The sequence below is a fragment of the Phaethon aethereus genome (genome assembly GCF_964289735.1).
Source record: "Phaethon aethereus genome assembly, chromosome: 18".
Classification (NCBI taxonomy): Eukaryota; Metazoa; Chordata; class Aves; order Phaethontiformes; family Phaethontidae; genus Phaethon; species Phaethon aethereus.
The window spans coordinates 13,031,574-13,054,041 of NC_138594.1; the positions used below are offsets into that span (position 1 = coordinate 13,031,574).

General features: G+C 69.3%; 5 protein-coding genes across 5 annotated transcripts; 4 read left to right on the forward strand and 1 right to left on the reverse strand.

Moving 5' to 3' along the window:
* Positions 1–3,412: 3,412 nt before the first annotated feature.
* Positions 3,413–5,330, forward strand: GPR142 (G protein-coupled receptor 142). The gene is made up of 2 exons (XM_082008020.1): positions 3,413–3,720; positions 4,243–5,330. The coding sequence occupies exons 1-2, from the start codon at positions 3,585–3,587 to the stop codon at positions 5,109–5,111; spliced, it is 1,005 nt and encodes a 334-aa protein (XP_081864146.1). The 5' UTR covers positions 3,413–3,584; the 3' UTR covers positions 5,112–5,330.
* A 5,178-nt stretch (positions 5,331–10,508) lies between these two features.
* Positions 10,509–12,910, forward strand: GPRC5C (G protein-coupled receptor class C group 5 member C; the record flags this gene model as incomplete). Its single annotated transcript, XM_082008134.1, has 4 exons — positions 10,509–11,624; positions 12,246–12,340; positions 12,514–12,660; positions 12,878–12,910. The coding sequence occupies exons 1-4, from the start codon at positions 10,607–10,609 to the stop codon at positions 12,908–12,910; spliced, it is 1,293 nt and encodes a 430-aa protein (XP_081864260.1). The 5' UTR covers positions 10,509–10,606.
* Positions 12,911–15,648: 2,738 nt separating this feature from the next.
* On the reverse strand, positions 15,649–17,946 carry CCDC137 (coiled-coil domain containing 137; the record flags this gene model as incomplete). The annotated part of the gene is made up of 6 exons (XM_082007969.1): positions 15,649–16,021; positions 16,234–16,313; positions 16,442–16,524; positions 16,857–17,067; positions 17,270–17,393; positions 17,800–17,946. 6 exons carry the CDS (start codon positions 17,944–17,946, stop codon positions 15,806–15,808), a joined length of 861 nt encoding a protein of 286 aa, XP_081864095.1. The 3' UTR covers positions 15,649–15,805.
* A 199-nt stretch (positions 17,947–18,145) lies between these two features.
* OXLD1 (oxidoreductase like domain containing 1) lies at positions 18,146–18,956 on the forward strand (the record flags this gene model as incomplete). Its single annotated transcript, XM_082008191.1, has 2 exons — positions 18,146–18,190; positions 18,576–18,956. 2 exons carry the CDS (start codon positions 18,146–18,148, stop codon positions 18,954–18,956), a joined length of 426 nt encoding a protein of 141 aa, XP_081864317.1.
* Positions 18,957–21,737: 2,781 nt separating this feature from the next.
* PDE6G (phosphodiesterase 6G) lies at positions 21,738–22,218 on the forward strand (the record flags this gene model as incomplete). The annotated part of the gene is made up of 3 exons (XM_082008249.1): positions 21,738–21,883; positions 22,010–22,050; positions 22,142–22,218. The coding sequence occupies 3 exons, from the start codon at positions 21,738–21,740 to the stop codon at positions 22,216–22,218; spliced, it is 264 nt and encodes an 87-aa protein (XP_081864375.1).
* Between the last annotated feature and the right edge of the window lie 250 nt (positions 22,219–22,468).

Below are 22,468 nucleotides of genomic sequence, written 5' to 3' on the forward strand. Positions count from 1 at the left end.
CAGGAGGACCCGTTGCCCCCCCCCCGCGGGGGGCAACGCCTGGGCCCCCCCTGGGGACACCGCCGCGGAGATGCTGTGACCTTCTGCACGTGGCAGCTCCGGAGCCGCGCGGGGGGATATTAACCGTTCCCAGTTATCGAGTATCTGTCCGAGCTGATGGGATTAGCGCCGGTGCCCGGGGTGTTGCAGCTTTGTCTTCAGCTGCTGAGCAAGGTGACGGCGCGGCGTGGCTGGCGCCCGTTCCACACCCCGCTCCCTCTCCAGCACCCACGGGCGGCTGCCGTGCCATGGCCAGCGCCGCCACGGCAGCGGGAGGGACGCCATGGCACGGCCAGCGGGACGGGGAGCGAGCGGTTCGCGGGGCGAAGGCAGCCATCGGTGCACGCGGTGGGGTTGGACGGTGGTGGCCGGGGCTCTGTGCCGGGCAGGGGGGCTCCAACTGAGTAGGGGGTGCTCAGCCCATCTGCCCCTTGGCGTCAGCTTGCCCGGCCCTGGCACGGTGCTGCCACCGTGGCCGGCGGTGCTTTCATGCCGGCGAGGGCTTCTGAGGACAGGCTTGCTTCGGGCTCACGTGGGAGCGGAGATGGGGACGCAGGGCCAAGGAGCCCCATCCCCGAGCACATCCGTGGCCCGGGAGGGCGAGCGAGGGGCCGGGGCTTAGACAGGGTGTCCAGATGTTGAGCGTGGGCAGATGTTGCCACAGCTCCTGGGGAGGTGGGGATCACCCATCTGTCCCTGACCCACGGGTGGAGGGGCTGGGCACCAGCTGCCCAGCCACCACTGTGCCGCGCTCCTGGGGCTCCCCGGCCCCTCGCAGGGGCAGGCGATGCCTTGCCTGGTGTGGGGCTGGGGCTCAAGCTCAGTGGCCCCATGGGGCAGGGGACCCCCAAGAGCGCGGTGCAAGCAGAGCACCCAGCCCAGGCGGGCATCCCTGCATCGTGGCGAGGCGTGGGCCAGCCGGCGGACAAGGGGCCCCCAGCGCGGCACAGCCGGTTAATGGCTCACCGCATCCAGCGATGCCTCATTTAACCACCTGCCTGCAAAACAGCAGCTTGCCAGGAGCGTGCGCCCGGTGAGCCGCCGGCACGGTGCCAGCCCAGGCTGCACCCTACAGCCTCGGGACACTTGTGTCCCCCGTGGGGGCATCTGCTGGCCACAGGGCAGGGTGGCACGGACTGTGGGCCATGGGGGAACGTGGGGGATCTTGGTGCCAGTCCTGTCACCAGGGGACAGGGCATCCATCCCCAGTCCCTGATGAGATGGAGCGAGCCGCCGTGCTGGCTCCGGTAAGCGTGGCTGAGGCGGTGGAGGGTTGGCTCACCATAGTGACCCATGCCAGGCGGCTCCTGCCCCCCACGGCTGTGCACAGGGCATTGCCCCTGTGGGTGGGGGGCACCAGTGGGGATGGGAGTCTGGGGGCCCCAGGGATGGGCAGGGGGCATCAGCCATCCCACGCCCCTACCTGTGCCGCTGGGGAAACTGAGGCACAGGCAGGCTTTCCCTCCAGCTTGGGCCATCAGCGTGCCCTCTGCACACTGGGGCCGTGCCGGTGGGCACCCAGGCACACACAGAGCAAAGCCCAGCAGGAACACGCAGGCAGGCACACACGGATGCACACGCATGCGCACTCCTGCGCACACTCACACGTGCACACGCGCAGACCCACTCCCCTGAGTCCCTGGAGGCAGCCGTGGACCCTGGCTGCCTGCTTGTGCCAGCCCCTGGCACCTCACCAGGCTCGGGCAGCCCTGCCTGCCCGCACCCACCCCTGCCCGGCCCACCTTGGGGTGTGCAGCAAACGCAGGGGAAGCTGTGGCACCGGCACCCCGAAGGAGGGGAGCTGGGGGCCCGGGCACAGGAACGTTGCCCCCCGGCTTGGTGACTTAGGCCTTTGGCTATAATGGGGGGCCCAAGCTGTCCCCAAGCACCCAGACCACCATCCCTGGGTGGGGACACACTCTGTCACAGTCACGCAGGGCTGGCACAGCCGTCCCAGGTGACCCCATCCCTGGCCCCCGGGACGTCCTCCTGCCCCGCTGGCCCAGCCCGCGGCTCTGCCCACGCCGTTCTCCCTCCGCCCCGCGTCCCTCGCGCCACGGGAGGCTGTGCAGTGCTGCGGGTGCTGGAGGGGACACAGCCATCGCCAGGGACACGGACACCAGTGGGGACACAACCATCTGCAAGGACACAGACGCTGGCGGGTGTCCGGAGGGGAGGTGGCACCGCACAGGGCCACCGAGGTGAGAGCCCATCTCCCGCAGAGCTTGGGGAGCGGGACCCCAGGCGGGGCGGAGGGAAGGGGGGACCAAGCCGGCCCCCGCCCCCCCCGCAGAACAAACGGGATCAGGGCTGGGAAAGGGTTAACGCGTTCCCGCCGCAGCTGCGGCGATCGATGCCCCGGTTCCCAGGGGGACAAGGGCCTGAACTTGCCCCTGCTGATTAGTCAGATCTAATTTGCAGTTAATTGGCATCCCCCTGTGCATGTCCCTCCCACCCCGCTGCCACCCAGCCCGGGGCTCTGCTCAGGATCCCCGCTTCCACCCCGGCGGGGCGCAGCGGCCAAAGTCCCCCCGGACCCCCCCCACCGCAGGCACGGCTGGGGGGGCAGATCCGTCGCTGGGGGGGCCGGAACGCGAGCACCGGCGGGGGAAGATGTGCTGCCCCCGGCCCCGGAGCCGTCGGGGCTCTGCGGTGACTAGGACCGGGCCAGTTTGGGTTCCCTGTGGGGCTGGGTCGGACTGGGACCGGAGCGGTGCTGGGTGCCCGATACCCGCCCTGAGCTCAGGACCCCCCCGCAGCCTCCGCCGGCACTAGGGCCCGGGGGGTCGCAGTCCCCCTCGGGGGATGCTAATTGGAGGGGAGGGATAGGGACCAATCAGAACGCAGCGCTCAGGTTTGTCCTCCCCATCCCTGGGGAACGCCTCTCTGATTGGGTGAAGCCTGGCTCCCCTCTAGCCAATAGGAGCGCAGAGCTCGGGACGGGGGTGGTGCCGCCCGGGTTTATGAATGGTCGGGCGCAGTGTGGGCCCGATCCTGGCGCGCGGCACGGGCAGGGCCGCTGCCAGACTCCTCCGGCCCCGCTGCCTCGTGCGGGCTTGCCTGAGGAGCCGGGAGATGGCCGGCCCCCCTTGATAGCGCTGGGACCCCTCCCCGGGTCCTCCCCGCCGCCGCGGGGTCCCGGCGGGTGGCCCCCAGCCCGGGCTGGGAGCCAGGGCCTCACCCCCCGGCAGCCGCCAAGAACAGGGTGTTTTAATCCAGTTTTCTTCAAGGCGATAAACGGGACCAGGGGGATAAACAAGGAGCATCTCCGGTAGCGGGGCCGCCCTCCCTGCCGGGACGGGGACTGTCACCCCCGCGTCCCCACGGGGGGTGGATCCTGGGTCCCTTGTCCTGCAGCATCCAGAGACAGCGGCCGGCTCCAACACATCGCAGGCAGATGCAACAGCAGACCTGGGGCAAGTGCACCCGTGGGAGCCGACCTGCCCCGAGCGCCCTGTGCCACGTCCTGGCTGAGGGTGCCACCGGGGCCCTGAGCTCCCTGACGCTCCCTGTGTCCCCCCGCAGCAGGTCTGTGGCAGAAGGCGATGGTCCCGGTGCCCAACAGCACGGCGGTGGTGTGGGCTGGCGAGGCGGCACGGCCAGAGCCGGAGCGGTCACCCTGCATGGTCGGCATCTTCCCCATCGTGTATTACAGCGTCCTGCTGGGGCTGGGGCTGCCAGGTGAGGGCTCTGGGGCAGGGGGGGCTGCCCAGGACCGCAGGAGCACTGTGGGGGGACAGCACCCACCTGGGTGCTGAGCCCCTGCATGGGGTGCTGAGCTGTGCACCCTCAGCCCAGCCCATGCCCTCGGCTGCCCGCAGAGCCTCAGCTCCCATCCCAGCCCTGGGACTTTTGGGGATGGGGAGGGGAGCACTCAGGGGTGGGGGAAACCAGCCTGCTCCCCCCGGCCCGGGGCCGGCCCCAGCTGCACTGCGGGCTGGAAGGCCCAGCCCCACGTGGCAGGTGCTGCAGCGGCAGGGACAGATGGTATTTGCGTTGCTTGGGCTGACACACGGAAGAGATTAATCAGCTCAGCAAATCCACACTGCACCGTGATATTTATAGCTCCCCACCCCAGCTGGGGCCTGGGGCTGCTCGCCCTGTGGCCCTGGGAGAGCCTGGGCCCCCCCAGGGTCCCGGGGGCTGGGGAGGGGGCTGTTAGCCCTGGGGTCTCACCACCATACATCGCTCCCCTCCCTCCAGTGAACATCCTGACTGCCATGGCCCTGTCCCGCCTGGCCACGAGGACCAAGAAGTCATCGTACTGGTACCTGCTGGCCCTAACCTCCTCCGACATCCTCACCCAGGTCTTCATCATCTTTGTGGGCTTCATCCTGCAGACAGCCATCCTGGCCCGGGCAGTCCCCAGCGCCTTCATCCACACCGTCAACGTGCTGGAGTTCACGGCCAACCACGCCTCCATCTGGGTCACCGTCCTGCTGACCATGGACCGCTACGTGGCCCTCTGCCACCCACTGCGGTACCGCGCCGTCTCCCACCCACAGCGTACCCGCAAGATCATCGCGGCCGTCTTTGCTGTGGCTCTGGCCACGGGCATCCCCTTCTACTGGTGGCTGGACGTGTGGCGTGACGCCGACCCCCCCACCGCCCTGGACACGGTGCTCAAGTGGGTGCACTGTGTCACCATCTACTTCTTGCCCTGCAGCATCTTCCTGGCCACCAACTCCATCATCATCCGCAAGCTGAAGCGGCGGAGGTGCTCAGGGGGCGGCCAACCCCGCCTGAGCAAGACCACGGCCCTCCTCCTGGCCGTCACCACTGTCTTCATCGTGCTCTGGGCACCCCGGACCATCGTCATGATCTGCCATCTCTATGTGGCCTCGGTCAAGAGGGACTGGCGCATGCACCTGGCCTTGGACATCGCCAACATGGTGGCCATGCTCAACACCACCCTCAACTTCTTCCTCTACTGCTTTGTCAGCCAGACCTTCCGCCGCGCAGTGGGTGAGGTGCTCCGGACCCACCTCCGGCACGGCCCCCGGCACGGCAGCAGCCGCTTCCCACCCCCAGCCCTGAAACCGCTGGAGCTGCTGGCCAGCATGGCCCTCTGAGCTGGGGCTGCCACCGGCCAGGGTGGTGCTCACCTGGGGTCCCGGTGCTCACCCGGGGTCCCGGTGCTCAGCCGGCCCCATGCATCACACCCGGACCAGGCAAGACCCTGCCCCAGGGACGCCGCCCCTGTGACACCCACCCTCCGCAGACTCAGGGTTAACGTGGGTGCTGCCAGTGGTGGCAAGAGCAGACCGTTGTGCCCAGCTGGCTGGTTGTGCTCGTCTGGGGCCATCGGGCCGTTCTGCCTGGCGGCAGCACCCACTGCACCCCAGGGACCCCTGCCCGCTCCCTGAGCCACACCGGGACAGGCAGCTCAGCCCTGCCTGTGCTCAGCCCTCCTCGGGACACGCAGCGCTCGGCCCCATGGGAACTCGGCCACGGGGCAGCAAGGACGTGTCCTGGGAGCGGCTGCCTGCTCCTACGTGTGCCCCCCAGGTCGGGCTCCTCTCCGGCCCCGCGGCCACGGCCAGGGAGTGTGGCCGTGCTCCCAGCTGCGCTCCTGCATCAGCCCCAGCCTGTGCTGAACTGACGCGCCGAAGGTCCCGGGGAACCCGGCGGGCACAGCCGCCCCGTGGTGAGGGGTGACGGGCGCAGGTGAGCGAGGTGACCTGGCGGGATGGTCCTTCCTCCATAAACTGCTGTGCTGAGACCAAAACTCTACCTGGGTCTGGCTCCCTGTGAGTGGCTGGGATGGGGGCACCCTGGGCATGGGGTCCCTCTGTCCAGCCCCCAGCTCTCAGCCCTGCCCACCCCGCTGCGCCTGCCCTGGAGCGTCCGTGGGGCCTGGGCACACGGTAAGACCCCAGCTCTGGGCTCTTCAGGAGCCGGCCCCCCGCCCTGCAAGGCTGCAGCCCCCAGGCACCCCCGTGCACCTCAGCGCAAGGGTGCAGCATCTCCCACCGGCTGCAAGGGAGGGGGCTCACAGTGCCCCCCTGCATCGAGTGCACCCAGCACCAGTACCGCCCTCCCAGTTAGACCAGTGCCAAGCTGGTGTGACGCTGGGCGAGCAGCCGTGCCGTGACAGCCTGCCTGTCCCCAGCTGCCACCAGAGGGCAGGGACAGGACGCCCTGCAGAGCTGGCCCCCCCCAGCACCCCCAGACCCTGCATCAGCCCGGCCCGTCCCACTCCCACCCTAATTCCCCCATAAGGTCCTTAGTGTAGACCCCCCCAAACAGACCAGCCCGTCCCCGCTCATTCCCCAGAGACCAGGCAGGGGTCTGGGGGGCCGCCCTGGCGGGCAGGGGCTCAGCCACCCCCCTCCCCCTGGGGGGATTGGGGCTGCCCCACACAGGACATGGAGACCCCCCTGCTGAGCCCTGGCTGTGCCCGGCACCGGGGTGGGATGGGGCGCAACGTTTGCCCCCGGTGCTCGTGGGATGAGCCACAACCGCCAGGACGTGGGGCTGACCCACGCCGGCACGTGCCCGCCTGCCCGCGGTGCGCCTGGGGCCCTGCAGCCGGATCAGTCCCCCGCACGGGCAGACCCCACCGGCGGTGCTGCCTTACGCCAGGCAGGATCCGGCTCTGCCCATGCTCCCAGTGACGGGGTTAAACCCCGGCCTGGTAGCGCGGGTGGTACCTGGGAGGTGCTCGCTCCATTAATTCTGGCATGTGAGAGCGGGACCGGGAAGAGATTAGATATTAACCTGGCCAGCGCCTCCCGCCCGGTGGGCACCTGTCCCCGGGGGCTTCCAGGGCCGGATCCCACCCCGGGGCCCTTCGCCAGGGCTGGAGGGGCCGTGGGGCAGGGGGGCTTTGCCGGCAAGGGCAGCGTTTGGCAGGAGTTCCAGCCCCGCTTGCGGCAGGCTGGGACGGCCGCCGGCCCCCCCTTCACCGACCAGCGCTTATTTACTTGGAGAGGGAGGTGGAAATGTGCTGACCGCGTCCGCCGGCGGCGAGGGGCTCTGGTCTGGACAGAACCGGCTCGGGTGGAAAACAGCTCCCCAGCCCCGGCCTGAGCGGCAGCGGCGGCAGGGAGGCAGCTGGGAGGGCGAGGGGGGCCCCCGCAGCCCCAGGTACGGCTCTCGCCTTCCCGAGGTGAGCCACCGCGGCTGGCCGAGCGGGAGCTGCCGCGGAGCCGGGGCTCAGTCGGCCGTGCCGCCGTGCCAGCCACGCCAGCCGTGCCAGCCACCCGGCCCTGCGGCTCCGTAGGAAAGGTAAGCCTGGAAAAAATGCGCCCGGCGTGCTGATGTTTTTGGAGTGAGCCAGCAGGGAAGGCTGGCCCAGGTCCCGGTGCCGTGCCGAGCTGCGTCCCAGCCCTTCACCGCAGCTGCTGTGCCGGAGGGACCGGCTCTGCCCAGTCCCACCACGGGGACCGCGGTCCCCGGCCCATCTGAGGCACCAGAACCGGGACCGGGCTCTACCCTCACCGAAAGGGCTGCGCCAGGCACCAACCGCCCCGGCACGCGGCCGCAGGAGGGGACCGAGGGCAGCCGGTCCCTCACAGCCGGTTGGTCCCTGCGAGGCAGCCAGCACATGGTGGCATCGCACCCAACCTACCCCACAGCCGCCTCTATGGCGGGGTGTTTCTGTAGGACCTACAAAAACCCCAGGGCGTGAGGCAAGGGCTGGAAAGCTGGGAGGGTCCCCACAGGAAGGGGGCAGGAAATCGCCCACCGTGGGGGGGGGGACGTGAGGGCGAAAGCCGTGCGGCCGCAGGGCAGCTTCGGCAGGACGGATGCCTGCCAGTGGTCCCACCACGGGTGCGGGGGTCGCGGGGGGCTCATGCTGAGTCAGCAGCCGGGAAACCTGCTGGCCCCGTGCGGCGGAAGGAAGCTGCCGGCAGGAAGCCGCGTGCAGCGTGGCCTCTCCGCAGCCTGGGCCCGGGTCAGCGCCGGTGCGGGGGCGGCAGGGCAGCCGGCCCACGCTCCCGGCACTGGTTATCCAAGACTGAGCCTTTGCCGCAGAGCGGGGGCTGCTGCCAGGCCCTGCGCGGCTGAACCCCGACTCCCTGTGGGTAAACTGAGACATGAGGCCACTGTAGAGCCCCTCCGTCTGCACCGCCCTGCTCCGGCACCCACGCAAGAGCACACGTGTGTGCACGTGCCCCGGCGGGGAGGGACGATCCTCCCTCAAACACTGTCCTTAACCAAACGCTCTTTAGGAAAAAGAAGGGCAGGAGGGCGGGCAGCCCCAGCACCGGAGGGACAGTGGCAGCGGGCGCAGCACCCAGCCCAGACACGCCATCTCCTCCCTGCAGGCTCCGGCGGGTGCCGGTCCTCGTGCCGCAGGTGCTGCCGGCTCCGGCTCTGCCTCCCTTTCTCCTCGGATTGTTTTCATCCCGGCCCGGGCTGAGGGAGGACCTGCCGGAGGCGCGTTGAACTTTCGTCTGCATCCTTCACCCTCTTGCTTCACCCTCCCAAAATAGCAGCGCCTGCCTGGAAACCTCCCCCGGGGTTGGCAGGGCCCCGGGTCCCCCGGGGCGCCCCGAGGCTCCTGGGGCTTTTCCCGGTCCCCGAGCCCCAGGGATGGGGTGACAGCGGGGTGTCCATGCCCTGCTCCCGGTCCCCTGCTGGGACCGGGACCACTGAGCCCCGTCTGCTGCCCCCAGGCTGGGGCTGCCCTGGGCCCCCGGCCCCTCGCAGGAAGGGCTTTCCTGGGGCCCTGCCACCCTGCCAAGGGCTCCGGCTTTAGCCGTCAGCTGACATTCCTCCGGGAGGCCCCTCTGGGCCTGCGCCTCGGGGCTCCCCGGTGGGAGCCGCTGTACCTTTGCACGGTGGGGCCGCCCATGGAGCCCCACTCCTGGCTCCCACCCGGGACCCCACCCACCAACTGGGTGCTGCCGGCCCAGCACGGAGAGGAGGTCGGTACAAGGCCCCGCATGGGTGATGCTGCCCCAGCACAGCCCCCCGCTGCGTCCCCCAGCCCCTACGATCCCCCCAAGCTCAGCAGGGCCAGAATGACCCAGCTCCTCGGGGCTGAGACCCCACAGACTCGTTCCAGTGATGGCCAGGTGGGCTCCCATACTGATATCCGCCCCCCCGCCCCCCCCCAGCCCGGGGTCTGCCACCCCCCCCCCCCCCCCCCCGCTCGCGGCCGCCCCGCCCCGCCCCGCCAGCCCCCGGGGCAGGTACCCCGGCCCGGTGCGGGACCCCGGCGCGGTGCCCCCGCCCGCGGCGGGGCAGGTCCCGGCCGGCCCCGAGCGCTCCCCGGGCAGAGCCGCACCTCGGGGAGGGGCCGGGCCGGGCAGGCGCGTACGGTGCCGCGGGACCGGGGCACGGCACGGCACGGCACGGCACGGCGGAGCGAGGGGAGCGGCCGGGCACCGGCGCTGGAGCCGGTGAGCGGGGCTGCGGGGGAGCGGGAGCCGTAACGGGAACGGGTCGGTACGCGGGACCCGCCTCCGGGGGCTCTCCTGGCCGGAGAGCTGGAGGCCGCCCTGGCGAACTTTGGGGTCCGGTACCGGCTGGGAGCGCCGGAGCACCGGGCCGGTACTGGCCGGTAGTGCGTGGGAACCGGGCCGGCGGTGCGGGGGACCCGGGCCGGAGCCGCCGGGAGGGGCGGGGGACCGGCCGGGCCGGGCGCGGTGGAGCCGGCGCGACCTGCGGGCGCCCGGCCCGATCCCAGCGCGGGGCCGGGGGTCCCTGTCCCCACCCCGGACCGGCAGCCCCGGGTGCCGCTCGGGGGAAGCGGGGGGTCCTGGTCCCGACCCCGGGCACTGCTCCCACCCCAGCCCGGGGTCACCTTGCCAAAGGTCTCCTGCTGGGCTCCCCCCCTCCAGCAGTGGGGCCGCAGCTTCCTCGCTGCCTCCTCTTCACTGTGCCCACCCCATGCTCCCCAGGGCCGCAGGAGTGGGGACAGGGACCCCCGTGCCGTGCCATGCCCGTGCCGTGCTGTGCCAGGCTGCGGCGGTCTGCGTGCCAGCGGCCGGCAGCGCTGGACACGGGACCTGCGCTGGGTCGGTGCCCGGAGCCAGCAGAGGGAAGTGGGACAGAAGTGGAAAGGGGAATGCACTGGCACGCAGGGACGAGCCGAGGGGACAGCCCCGTCACCGAGCATTACCTCTGCCGTTGGGCCTGCACTCAGTGTTCCCGGGGAAGCCAGCAGGCACGGTGCTGCCTGCTCCCGGCACCGGAGGAAGGCATCGGAGCAGCCCCGGAGCTGGCCATGCTGGGAGAAATCCCATGTTGGGAGGGAGTGTGGGGGGCGCAGAAGGGGCTGAGCCCCCCTCGACTGCCTCCGGCCTCCAGGCGAGGTGCCGACGGGGGACGCATGCCTGCCCGGTCCCGTCTTTGGTCCCGGGGTGCTTTGGGCCATGCTGGGGTGGACTCGGCTGTGCCGGCACAGACAGGGCTCACCAGGACCCCGTTGCTCACCGGGGGCCAGGGGGAGGGATGCCCAGCTGGGGACCACAGGCAGGGACGCTCTGAGCCCTGGAGACGGCGCAGGCAGCGCCGCAAGCTGAAGCCACAGCCCCGGTCCCCGCTTCCTAACGCCCCGTCTGTTCCGCAGGGTCCCCGGACGCCCCGCTCGGTGCCCGCACCACGGTGCAGGATGGGTGCTGTGGCGGTGCCACCGGCGGCCGCCTGCATGCTGCTGGCCCTGCTCCCCACGGCCAGCGGACAGACCACCCCTCCCGCGGGCTGCAGCAAGGACCTCTCCTCCCTCTACTACAACCTCTGCGACCTCTCGGCAGCTTGGGGCATCGTTCTGGAGGCTGTGGCCAGCCTTGGCGTGGTGACCAGCTTCGTGCTCACCATCGTGCTGGTAGCCAGCCTGCCCTTCGTGCAGGACCCCCAGAAGAAGAGCCTGGTGGCCACACAGGTCTTCTTTCTTCTGGGCACCTTTGGGCTCTTCTGCCTGACATTTGACTTCATCGTGGGGCCGGATTTCTCCACCTGTACCTCCCGCCGCTTCCTCTTCGGCGTCCTCTTCGGCATCTGCTTCTCCTGCCTGCTGGCGCACGCCGTGGCCCTCAACTTCTTGGCCAGGAGGAACCGGGGCCCACGGGGCTGGGTGACACTGGTGGTGGCCCTGCTCCTCGCCTTGGTGGAGGTCATCATCAACGCCGAGTGGCTCATCATCACGGTGGTGCGGCAGGAGGGTGGCTCCCCGGACCCTTGCCGGCTGGCAGATGCTGACTTCGTCATGGCCCTCATCTATGTCATGTTCCTGCTGGTGGCCGCCTTCAGTACTGCCTGGCCGGCCCTCTGCGGCCGCTACGGCCACTGGCGCAAGCACAGCGTCTTCATCCTGGCCACCACCGGGCTCTCCGTGGCCATCTGGGTGGCATGGACAGCCATGTACCTCTACGGGAACCAGCACGCGGGCGAGAAGCCTGGCTGGGACGACCCCACGCTGGCCATCGCGCTGGTCTCCAATGCCTGTGCCTTCCTCCTCCTCTACGTCATCCCCGAGGTGACGCACGTGACGCGGCGGGGCCCCGAGCAGGCCTTCGAGGACGACATTTACCCCACGCGCGGGGTGGGCTACGAGACCATCCTCAAGGAGCAGAAGTCACAGAGCATGTTTGTGGAGAACAAAGCCTTCTCCATGGACGAGCCCTCCTTCGGTAGGCTCCGGGGCTCACCCGGGACCCCCGCCCCACGGCAAGGCTGGCAGCGGGCACCGGGGCTGGCAGCAGCGGGCGGGCGGCGAGACGTCTGGCCACGGCCCGCCCAGGATTGACGCCTGCCGTTGCTGTGGTTCCCGAAAACTCGCTGGGCTGGGTCTACCAGTTTGGGCTGAGCTCAGCGGCTGCAGGGGTGCTCCCTCCCCGGCGCGGGGTGCCCGCGGCTCCCGGCCTTCCGCCCCCGGGCAGCCGCTCTGCTCGGGAGACCCTACAATAACACGGGGCGGTGTCAGCTGCCCCTGTGGGGACTGGCTGGCGGGCGCCAGCCCTGCCCCAGCAAAGGTGTCTGCAGCCCACGGGGCAGGGTGGGCGCTCCCCAGCGGCGCCCGCCGCCACCCTGCCTCCCGAGAGACCCTACAATAACAAACCCCGGCCGGGCAGGGGCTGTGCCGGCAGCGCGGTGATGCAAACCCCAGGGACATCCCTCCCGTCCCTCAGGAAGGGCGCGGAGCAGCCGGTTGCTGAGTCAGTTCATTAAACCTGCTAACGAGGAGCGGCTCCCCGGTGGGGTGGGGGTGGCCGTGCAAGCCCCCCGCCTTCACTGTCCCCGTCTCTTTGCAGCCAAGAAGCCGGTGTCCCCGTACAGCGGCTACAACGGGCAACTGCTGACCAGCGTCTACCAGCCCACCGAGATGGCTCTGATGCACAAGGGGCCGGTAAGTGCGGCCGCGTCCTGCCTGATGGATGGGCTTTCAACCGGAGCGGCCGGGCCGGCGGCCGAGGGGGCTCTGGGGGGAGCTCCCCTGGCCCCCCGTGTCCCAAGGACTGCTGTAACAGGGGGCCGGGGGGGTCACAGCCCCTCTGCAGCCCCCCCTCCTCTGCCCCACAGACCGAAGGTCCCTACGACGTGATCCTGCCCCGCGCCTCCACCGCCAGCGCGGCGGCCGGCAGCGCCAGCTCCACGCTGCGAGCCGAGGATGCCTTTGCGGTGCAGGCCCGGCACGTCGGTGCCCAGCGGGACGGCAGGAGCTGCCAGGTGGGTTAATGTGCAATGCAGTGGGCAGGGGAGCGGGCACCGAGGTCCAGCCCGCGGCCGGGGCAAAGTCTGTCCCTGCCACAGCGTCTCCCGTGGGAGGGCAGGGATGGCTCTGGGGCAAGTCACCACACCGGTGCCAGGGCCGGGTCTGCCGGCCGGTGCCGCAGTCCTGCTGCCACCACCATGCCACTCCAGCACCGTCCTGCTCTGCCCGCAGGTGCAGTCCCCGTATGGCAGGAACCGGTGGTGAAGCCCCTGTGGCACGGGTCCCGCAGTGCCGGCACAGCCACGGCCCCGCCGTCCCGCTCCTGAGGTCTCACCAAGCCTCCACCCGCCCCGCCACGTACATCCCACCCCGCCCGGCAGCCGGAGCCGGTTCCCGTGCAGGGGACGCCCGGACGCGGTCCTGGAGCCAGCGCTCCTGCCTGCCTGTCCCGCCTGGCCACGGTGCCCGCAAGCTGCCAGCTCTGCCCGGACCCCCGCGTGCCTGCTGCCGTCCCTGCCACAAGGACCAGCTGCCGCGGGGCCACCCCGAGTCATCCCGTCGCTGCCATCGTGGCACACGGATAACCCATCCTGGACCATCCGCCATCAAGAAGCCAGGGAGCCAGTGGGACTCCTGCCCGGGGCTCCCCCCAGCACCGAGGCCCCGGGTCCACACTGACGCTCGCCAGCCCTGGGGACGTCACAGGCCCTGAGCCGAGCTGGCACCGTCCCGCCGCAGGGCACAAGGGAGCACTGGCTCTCCCAGCCCTGGCTTCCGCTGTGCCTCAGTTTCCCCATTGCCAGGGAGCGGCGGGGCTGCTCGGGGTCCGGGGGATCAGTGCCTTGCTGGGGCTGGGGATCCTGCGCCCTGTGGCTCCGGCTGCCTTCTCGGTGCCTTCCGCCCGCGGGGACCCCTCCCAGGGAGCAGGGAGTGAGCCAGGCCCCTCGCCCTCCTCGTGGCTTTCTCGTTCTTCCTCTTCCCCCTTTTTTTTCAGGTCAGACCCAATAAAGGTGGTTTTTCCTACGTGGTGCTGTAGCAGGCGGCCCGTGATGGGGAGGGGGTACCCAGCCGCGCCGCCGGCTGTTCCCCCATCCCTGAACCTGCCGCAGCCAAGGGTGCTGATGGGCTCAGCCCCACATCCCCCTCGTGGGAGGGCAATGGGGAGCAAGGTGGGGGGCTCAGAGCAGGGCCCTTGGCATCACCCATCCACCTGTGTGCCGGGGCCAGGCACGCAGATGGGGCCACTGGGCCGGGAGCCGGCAGCCTCGGCAAGGTGGGCAGCACGGGACCGGCAGCCCACGGGCAGATGGGCTGCCCGGCGGGAAGTGGCACGGCACGGAGGACATGCCAAGGTCGGAGGTGGTTTCTCCTGCTCAGATTGCCTTTCCCCTCCACAGAGATTTCTCCTGCCAGGCAGGAAGCTTGCGGCTGTGGCCGGCAGTGCCGTGAATTATTCAGGGGCTGAAATGGCTCCGTGGGCGCAGGCAGGTGACCTGGTCTCCTTGAGCCGGAGCCTGGCTGGCAGCGGTAGGGCTGCCTGCGGCTGCAGGCACCGGTGCCACGCACAGCCATGGCGCCCGCACGGGGGACGCACAGGCAAGAGTTTGGCACGCGTGATGTCCCGGCCATGCCCTTGCCAGGCAGCACGTGCCCGCGTTCCCAGCTGTGGGGACGCGGCAGGGCAGGTGCAGCCCCGAAGGCCGGGGACGGCCGGGGGAGCCGGCTGTTTGCAGCAGGATCCGGCCGTGCCCCTGGGGCTGTGCTGCGTCGCTCGTGTTTACCTGGCGCCTGCCGGCAGCGGGGACATCTCCAAGCAGCACCAAGCACTCCAAGTCCCTGGGGCCACTGCCACTGCAGCACACGCTCCTCCCTGGCCGCTGGCACCACACGGCACGGCCCCAGCGTGTGCTGCAGTGGCACATCCACCTGCAAGCCCGGCCCTGAGCCAGGCTGAGCTGGGCTGGTGTGGGCAGCGTCCCCAGGCAGGGCGCAGCAGAGCCCTGCCTTCCCAAGGTGCCAGTCCCAGGGACAGCAGAGTCACCCGAAAAATGAGGAGCAAAGACACTGTCCCCATTCAGCTCTGGCAGGGGACACCAGAGCTGCCAGTGGCTCCACTCCCTGTGCACAGGCCCAGCCCCTCCGGAAGCCCAGGATCCCACCGGCTGCCGTCAGCACCGGCCGCAAAGCCAGGGCCGGCCCCACTCCAACAGGCAACGCTTTGTGCGGGCGTCGCGGCACGGGGCCGGCGAACAGCGCTGCCTTTGTCCCGGCCAGGTGAAGCCGCCGCACCAGCCCGGCAGGCAGACACAGGCTGTGCTGTGCTGGGAGCAGCCCCCCGACCCCTCCCCGAGGGCCAGGAGCTGGGGGGCTCTCAGCCCCGGAGGGGCATGTGCCAGGGCTGGGTTGCACGGGGCCTCGTGGCCATGGTGGAGGGCACAGTGTTGGTGCGGGTGCAGCGACGGGGCCCTGGCAGCAGGGAAGGCACCATGGTCACGGAGGGACGTGGGCAGTGCCGGGCTGGGTGGCGACGCTGAGGGCAGGGGTGAGCACGGCTGCGGACTAAGGGCTCGTGCAGCATCCCGGAGTGGTGACGACAGAGGAAAGTGACACCGTGCAGGTGAGTCCTGTGGGATGCTCCACATCCCTGGGGCTCGCCTCACTCACCTCCAACCGGGAGCCGGAGGGGTTATGGCCAGGCACCGGGGTCTCCCCCGAAGCTGAGCAATAAGGGTCCTGCAGTGAGTGACAGTGACGACATGCCCGCTGCGGGCCAGGACTGCCATCTGCCGGCACGCCTGCCGGCACACCACCCCGCATAGCCGCGCACACGCCGACACAGCGGCGTCCCTTCCCGGCCGCCACGCATGAAGGGAGCCGAGCAGGCTGGGGACGCACAGACGCGCTCACGTCATCGGCTCTCAACAGCACGTTTACTACAAGCAGGTCCGTGGCACCGCAAGGGTCCCAGCTCCAGCACCGAACCCATGGGGTGCCCTGAGCTGAGGTGCGGGGCTGTGAGGAGCCCCAAGGCTCGGCAATGGCAACAGAAGAGCAGGGGCAGGACAACTGTCCCTCTCGAGTCCTGGGGTCCCTTGCAGCCCGCACGCTGCCTGCACACCCTCGTTGGGACCAGGGAGGCCCAGCTCCCCCAGGCTGGGCTCAGTGGGGGGCCCTGCGGCTGGCCTGGGCGCTCCCCCGTGCCACCTCCCGCTGCTGCTGTTTGCGCCTCTGGATGTCCCTGTAGGCCTGGATGACACGCGCTCTCTCCTCCTCCACGATGCGCCGGCGAGCCATCGACACCGGCGCTGCCGGGGACACTGGGGACGCCTGGCTCTGGCCCAGGTGAGATGTCAGGAGGAGCTGCTTCCGTCCAGCCTACGGGCAGAGATGGGACAGGTCAGGGAGGATGAAGGATGAAAAAGCCAGGACAGGGCTCTGAGGAACTGCCGCCAGGAGGCCGAGGCCACCGCGGCCCTTCCAGACCTGACTTCCAGCCCAAGGGAGGCGAGATGACCCGGGTCCAGCCCAGACCCACGGGTACCTGAGGGCACGAACGAGGGATAGGAGGCATGATCCCCACAGCTCACCTGCTCCGTGGGACCCCGGCCCCTGGGCCGCGAGGTGATGGTGGGCGGCTGTGTAACCACTTCGCCAAATGCCACCGTGTCTAAGAGAGAACCAGGCCCTGGCATCAGGCAGGAGCTCCCTGAGACATGCCGCTCCAGCTCACCCACACCTCTCCAGGCACTGCCAGGGCAGGGTGTCGCTCCAGCCACCCCACTGTGCCATACCCACCTCGGAACAGGCTCTTCTCCAGCATGGCTTCTTTCTTCTCCTCTTTCTTCTTCCGTGCTTTTTCCACCTTCTTTTTCTGAAACCTGAAGAGCTGTGTTATGGCCAGGGCTCATAAACAGACAGGGAACAAGTGGGTTCCTACCCCACGGGATGCCACCAAAACCTGGGGCCCCACAGCTCTCCCCTCAGCTCCAGCCCAGCAGGAGGGTGAAGCAAGGTCTGTGGTTCAAGTCCCAGAGATTTGGCCCTGTGCAGGGGAGGCCCACAGCCCTCCACCCGCACCCCCAGCTGCTGCTGAGTGCTGGACCTGCGCTGCAGCACCAGCAAAGCACCCGCCAGGTGCCCAAACTGGGCTGGGGCACAGGTCTGGGCTGACCCAGTCCAGTCCCAGCAGCCGCAGTGGCCTTGCTCTCACTCTTTCTTCCTCTTGGACTTCTCCGGTACCGTCGCCTCCTTCTCAGGCTCCCGCTGCAGCTGGTTCTTGGTGAGGAACAGGACACGCTGCACCTCCTGCTCCATGCGGCAGACATAGGAGCGCTCTGACTCCCCCTTCCCCCTCCTGAACTTGGGCACGGGGATGTCTCCCTGGGCCTCGGGGCCCTTTGACTTGGGCTGCTGCTTCTTCTCTAGAAGAGATGGGTGACATTACTGCAGCAGTGACAATCCGGGAGTTCCCTCTCCCTGGCAGGGATGGGGCGTCACCGGGGGCAGCAGGATGCCCCACTGCAGGATCCAGCTGCCTCCAGCTGCACCACAGCACCGTGGGGCTGGCACGGGCTCCATGGCCAAGCCCTGGGCATGCCTGCTTGGGCCAGCTCTGTGCCCCACCTGCCACCCGCCTCTTCCCAGGGTCGGGGCGCTTCATGGCCTCGCGGCTCCTGATGAGCTCCCGCAGGCGGAAGGGGATCTCCTGCTCGTCAGGGTGCTTAGGCTTCATGTTGTCCACCTTCTTCTCCTTCCTGGGAGAGAACGAATGTGGCGTGAGGCCTGCCCGGAATCACTGGGACCCGGGCACCGTGGGACACCGTGACCTGTGCACTGGGGGACACCAGGACTGGCGCATGGAGGGACACGGGAGCAGCGGGAGACAGCGACCCGGGCACCGAGACCCGGACATGAAAGAGCATGCAGACCCGGGCACGGCACGATACCGGGGCACCTGGACCTGCCCAGGCACCAGCGGAGCCGGACACGGTGCGACACCCGTATCTGCGCACAGGGGGACGTCGAGACGCAACTCCCGGGAGCGGGGCCCCCGCCAGGGCCCAGCCGGCCCCGAGGACCCCTTGATCCCGCGTGGGACCAGGTCCCTAACCAGGAAGCAGCCAGGCCCGATCCCGACCGGATCCCCCGGGCACTGACCTGCCGCGGCGCAGGGCGGCCGGTCCCCGCCCCGGTGCCGGTGCCTGTCCCGGTCTCGGTCTCGGTCCCGGTCCCGGTCTCGGTCTCGGTCCCGGTCCCCGGCCCCGGCCCTGGGCGCGGCCCGGCCCCGGCCCCCGGCCCATGGCTCCGCCGTTCCCCACGCGGCGGGACAGCCGCCACTTCCGGCTTCCCGCCGACCCCTGTCGCCCCGTCCCCGCCCCCTGCTCTCTATTGGTTACTCCCGGCCACCCAACCCTCACTAGCTGGCCGCGCCGGGCTAGCATTGGCAGAAGGAGCTGCCGCTCGGGCAGGGCCGGGGCGGGGCCAGGACGCTGGGGCCGGATGTTGCTGCGGCGGGCGCGCGGCCTGGCCGGGGCGCGCCGGGGGGTGAGGGGGGAGCGGCTTGTACTGGGGGGGCCGGGAAGACCCCAAGGGAGAAGAGGGGCAAGAGGCGGGGCAGGGGGTGCTGGGCACGGGGGGGACAAGGAAGTGCTGGGGATGAGGTGTGAGGGAGTGGGGGGGGGCAAGGGGGGGATGGGGGGGCTGATGGGGGGGCTGAGGGGGGGACAAGGGGGTTGCTGGGGGGTCGGGGGTTCTGGGGGGGCAGGGAGTGCTGCTGGGGCTGTGTGAGATGCGGGGGGGGTACACGGGGAGCAGGGTGCTGTGGGGCAGAAGGGGGTCCTCTGGCTGGGGGGGTGTGGGGTGTGCAGCGGACAGGGCTGCCCCCAGGTTTCCCCCCGGGCTGGCGTCAGCGCGGGGTCGTGGTCCTCAGGCACCCCGGGATGGCACCGGCAGCAGCCGGGGAGTGCTCAGGGACCCCCACCCCACCAACCTCTCCGGCCTGCGGGAACGTTCGGACAGCCCGGCAAAGGCTGGCAGCGCCTCGGACACCCCGGGGAGCGACGGTGGGACAGGCACCCCCCAGGGCGGGGGGGAGCTCCCTCCTGCCGCCCCCCCGGTGCCCCCGCCGCCCACGCACTGCTGCGGGACCGGCTGCCCCACCTGCGTCTGGGTCGGGTACGTGGAGGAGCTGCTGGAGCGGTACCGGGACGGCGGCACCCGGGCCTTGGCCGCCATCGAGGAGCACGTGGAGGATGAGAACATTAAAATGCTCCTCAAGATGGAGATCAGGCTGCGCATGAAGAAGGACTGATCCTCGCCTGGCCCCCAGAAAGCAGCGGGTGATACCCCCCGGACCTGGACTCAGCTTATTTAAACTATTTATTTGTGTGTTGAGCTCTGGGATGGTGGTCTGGGGATGGTCTGAGCCCCCCCCGGGGACCTGCGTGGCCTCATGCACGGGATCCCGTGTGTGTTCCAATACAGGCAGTGCCGAGGTCATGTCTCGCCTCTCCTCTGGGGGGGAACCTGCCCCTGGGGACCGGCAGCGGCTCACGCACATTCTTGAGCCCCGGATTTCCCGGCAGCTGGGAGCTGCCCTCCCCCAGGATGGAAAATCCCTCCCAAGGGCAGGCCGGTGCGTCCCCCCCATGGCCAGCCCTCCCCGCACCGCTGCTGTTGCCTTGTCCTTGCGCTCCCCAGCTTGGATTTTAAGCGCCTTCAGTGGCTTGGCTGTGACCTGGTGATTGGGGAGGGCTGGGGTGCTGCGCCGGACCCCCTCCCCACCAGCACCCTAAGCCTCTTAGGGGCTTCTCCACGTGAAGGGCTTGCAGGGGAGGCACCCAGCCCTGCCGGCCCCTTCCCCAGGCAGGAGGTGCAGGCAGCGTGTGACCCTGAGCACGTGGGACCTGGCAGCCTCCTGGCAAGGGTACCAAGCCCTGGCTCCGGCACCGAGGTCGCAGCCCGGGAGGCTGTTCTTCACGGTCCCTTTTCTTCTTTGATTGCCTTTGCCTCCATCTTAAAACCCCATAAATTTGGCCCAGCACATCTCCACCTCCCTCCCACCGTGCTGGGCTGGGGGACTCGCAGGCTCTGGCCATCGGGATCCCCGCAGACCCCCATCCTCCCAGGATGAGCTCCCCAAGGAGCCACAAAGCCCTTGAGCAGCGCTTGCTAACGCAGCCCGAGCTGGAAGCAGCAATTAACACCAGGGCCCTGCTCTTTGCAGGAGAAGTAGCTGGTTCTGCTGGCTTCATAGAAAACACACCCAGATCCCCCTAATCCTATTTGTTGGAGTCTAACTAATTGCAATTAGTGGCAGGGGCTGAAGTTCAATTAAAATGTACTGAGATTATTCCTTTTTGTAATTGCTTTAGTGCTGGGATTAAGGGAAGCTTTGGAGTGCTACCGTCCCACGGACAGCAGGGCTGCTGGGCAGGGGCTGCCCAGCCCCTCTTCTGCCAGATTTTGGCCCGAGACACCCTCAGCCAGGCCGGGCTCAGGCCGTCCCCAGGGTGACGGTGTCCGCGGTGGCACCAGCAGGGACAATGCTCGGAGGGCAGCCCTTGTGCCAGGGTCTCCACCCGAGCCAGGGGAGAGTCTGGCAGCACCTGCAGGGAGGACCCCCGGCAGCAGGACCCCACAGCCCTCGCTTTTGGGGCCGCACCGTGCTCGGCCCCAAGCGCAGGCTGAAAGCTCAGCGTGTCCCGGTGCGTTCAGCCACGCAGGCTCTGCTGCCGGTATTTCCCAGCACAGCCTGCCTGCGGCTGCCTGCACTGCTGCCTTGCCCAGTTGGGGTCAACCCACCAAGTTTGGTTCCCGGCTCACAGCTCCTCACGGGCAGCCAGTCCATGGGCGGGCTGGGGGTCCCAGCCCTGCCCCAGGGATCGAGGGGTGCTGGGGCGATCTCTCGGGCAGTGGGGGGTCCCCTGGGAGAGATATCTCAGCAGTTTGGGGAGAAGAGGCAGGATCCCCCGGCCCGTCCTGACACCGTCAGTCCCAGTGGCACTAATCCAGACACCCCCCCCCCCCGCCGCGTCCCACTGTGGGGGCGTGGGGGAAGAACATCAGATTACCCCTTTGAAAAGAAGGGTCATAAATAATCCTATTACCCCAGAGCAGGATAAATCTGCCCTCCCCTAAAAGCCACCCAGAGCATCTATAGGACGTGCAGGAGCGGGACGGAGGGTCTCCTGTGGAGCAGCGCTGGCGTTGGGGACGGCGGCGGCTGCGTGAGTCGGGGGCTCTGCTCCATGCGCGGGATGGGGCCCATCCTGGTGGCACCGGGGCTCCCGGGACAGGGCGTTGCTTTGCTCCAGGCAGGAGCCTCCCGCTCCTGCAACCGGGAGCGGCGTCTCTGGCATCTCCCCAGGCCGGGTCCCTTCTTGCCCGGGGCTCGTGCATGGCCGCTGGGCTCCGCAGCGGGACCGAGCCCCCTCGCACCAGTGCCAGAGCCGTCTCTTGTGCCACAAAACTCCCGCACCCGGCCTGCGGCATGGCTGCCGTGCCTGGAGGCAGCGCGACCGCAGCGGGATGGAGCCCACATCCACCTCGGCTGCCGCCCTCTGCTCCCCCCTGCCACCATGGCCACCCCAATCCCAGCACAGGTCCCCGGGGTCCGCAGCCCGGGGTGCCCGCTGTCCCCAAAACCCACCCCGCTGCAAACAAGCCCCAAGGGACGCCTTGCGCCCACACCTGCGGCGTGGCGAGGGGCTCCCCAGGTGTCACAGCCATGCTGGGGCAGGGGTCCAGGGCTGGAGGAACAGCCCCCAGGGGAGGTGGCGGTCCCCACAGACACCCTTCCCTGCCTTTGGGTAAGGGGATTAGTGGGCTCTGAGCTGGGCTAAGTCAAGGTTGCAGGGAGGGGTCTTTTCTCTGGGGCGGCCTGGGAAGCCGATCAGCAATGGCCGAGGGGCCCAGGGGCAGGAGTGGGCACACAGGGTGCCTGTGGGTGGCAGGAGAAGCCAATGACACACACACACAGCCCCCCCCGCCCATGTCTCCCCTCCCTCAGGTGTGAGGAACCATCCCGTGCCAGCGCCGGACCCGCAGGGACAACCGCAGCCGGGGGCAGGCTGCCAGCCCCGGCACAGCCATGAGCCTGGAGCCCCCCAAGCCGGAGATCAAATCAGCCACGAGGGTGACCGGGGGACCCGCCACCCCCCGGAAGGGACCACCCAAATTCAAGCAGAGGCAGACAAGGCAGTTCAAAAGCAAGCCCCCCAAAAAGGGTGTGCAGGGGTGAGTGGGGCAGAGCTCCAGGACCCAGAGCCAGGCCCCGGTGGTGGGGGAACGCGACCGTACGTGCCAACCTCGGGTGGGTGGGGGCCAGCTGGGGGTCAGGGCAGACACTCTCTCTCCTTGCAGGTTCGGCGACGACATCCCAGGCATGGAGGGGCTGGGAACAGGTACAGGGGTCCTTTCCCCTCTTTGCAGCGGGTGGGGAGCGGGGCTCGCTGCCGGCACAGCCGCCCACGGCTGCATCCCTTCTCTCCCCAGACATCACCGTCATCTGTCCCTGGGAAGCCTTCAGCCACCTGGAGCTGCACGAGCTGGCTCAGTATGGCATCATCTAGGCCGGCCACGGCCCCGTAGCGCTGCATAGGTAGAAACCGTCTGCGCAGTGGGGCTCAGCCTGGAGAAACGCTGATTAAAACCCAGAATGAGCTCGGGAGCCCAGTGTTGTCATATGGGGTTGACAGGGATGCGGATGGAAAGCAGCTCCCCAAGCCACAGGGTGGGACAGACAGGACAAAGATGGGGGTCAGGCTTCTGACAAGGTTTATTTTAGGCTAGATCTGCCCCCAGCATGTCCCCGACCCCATG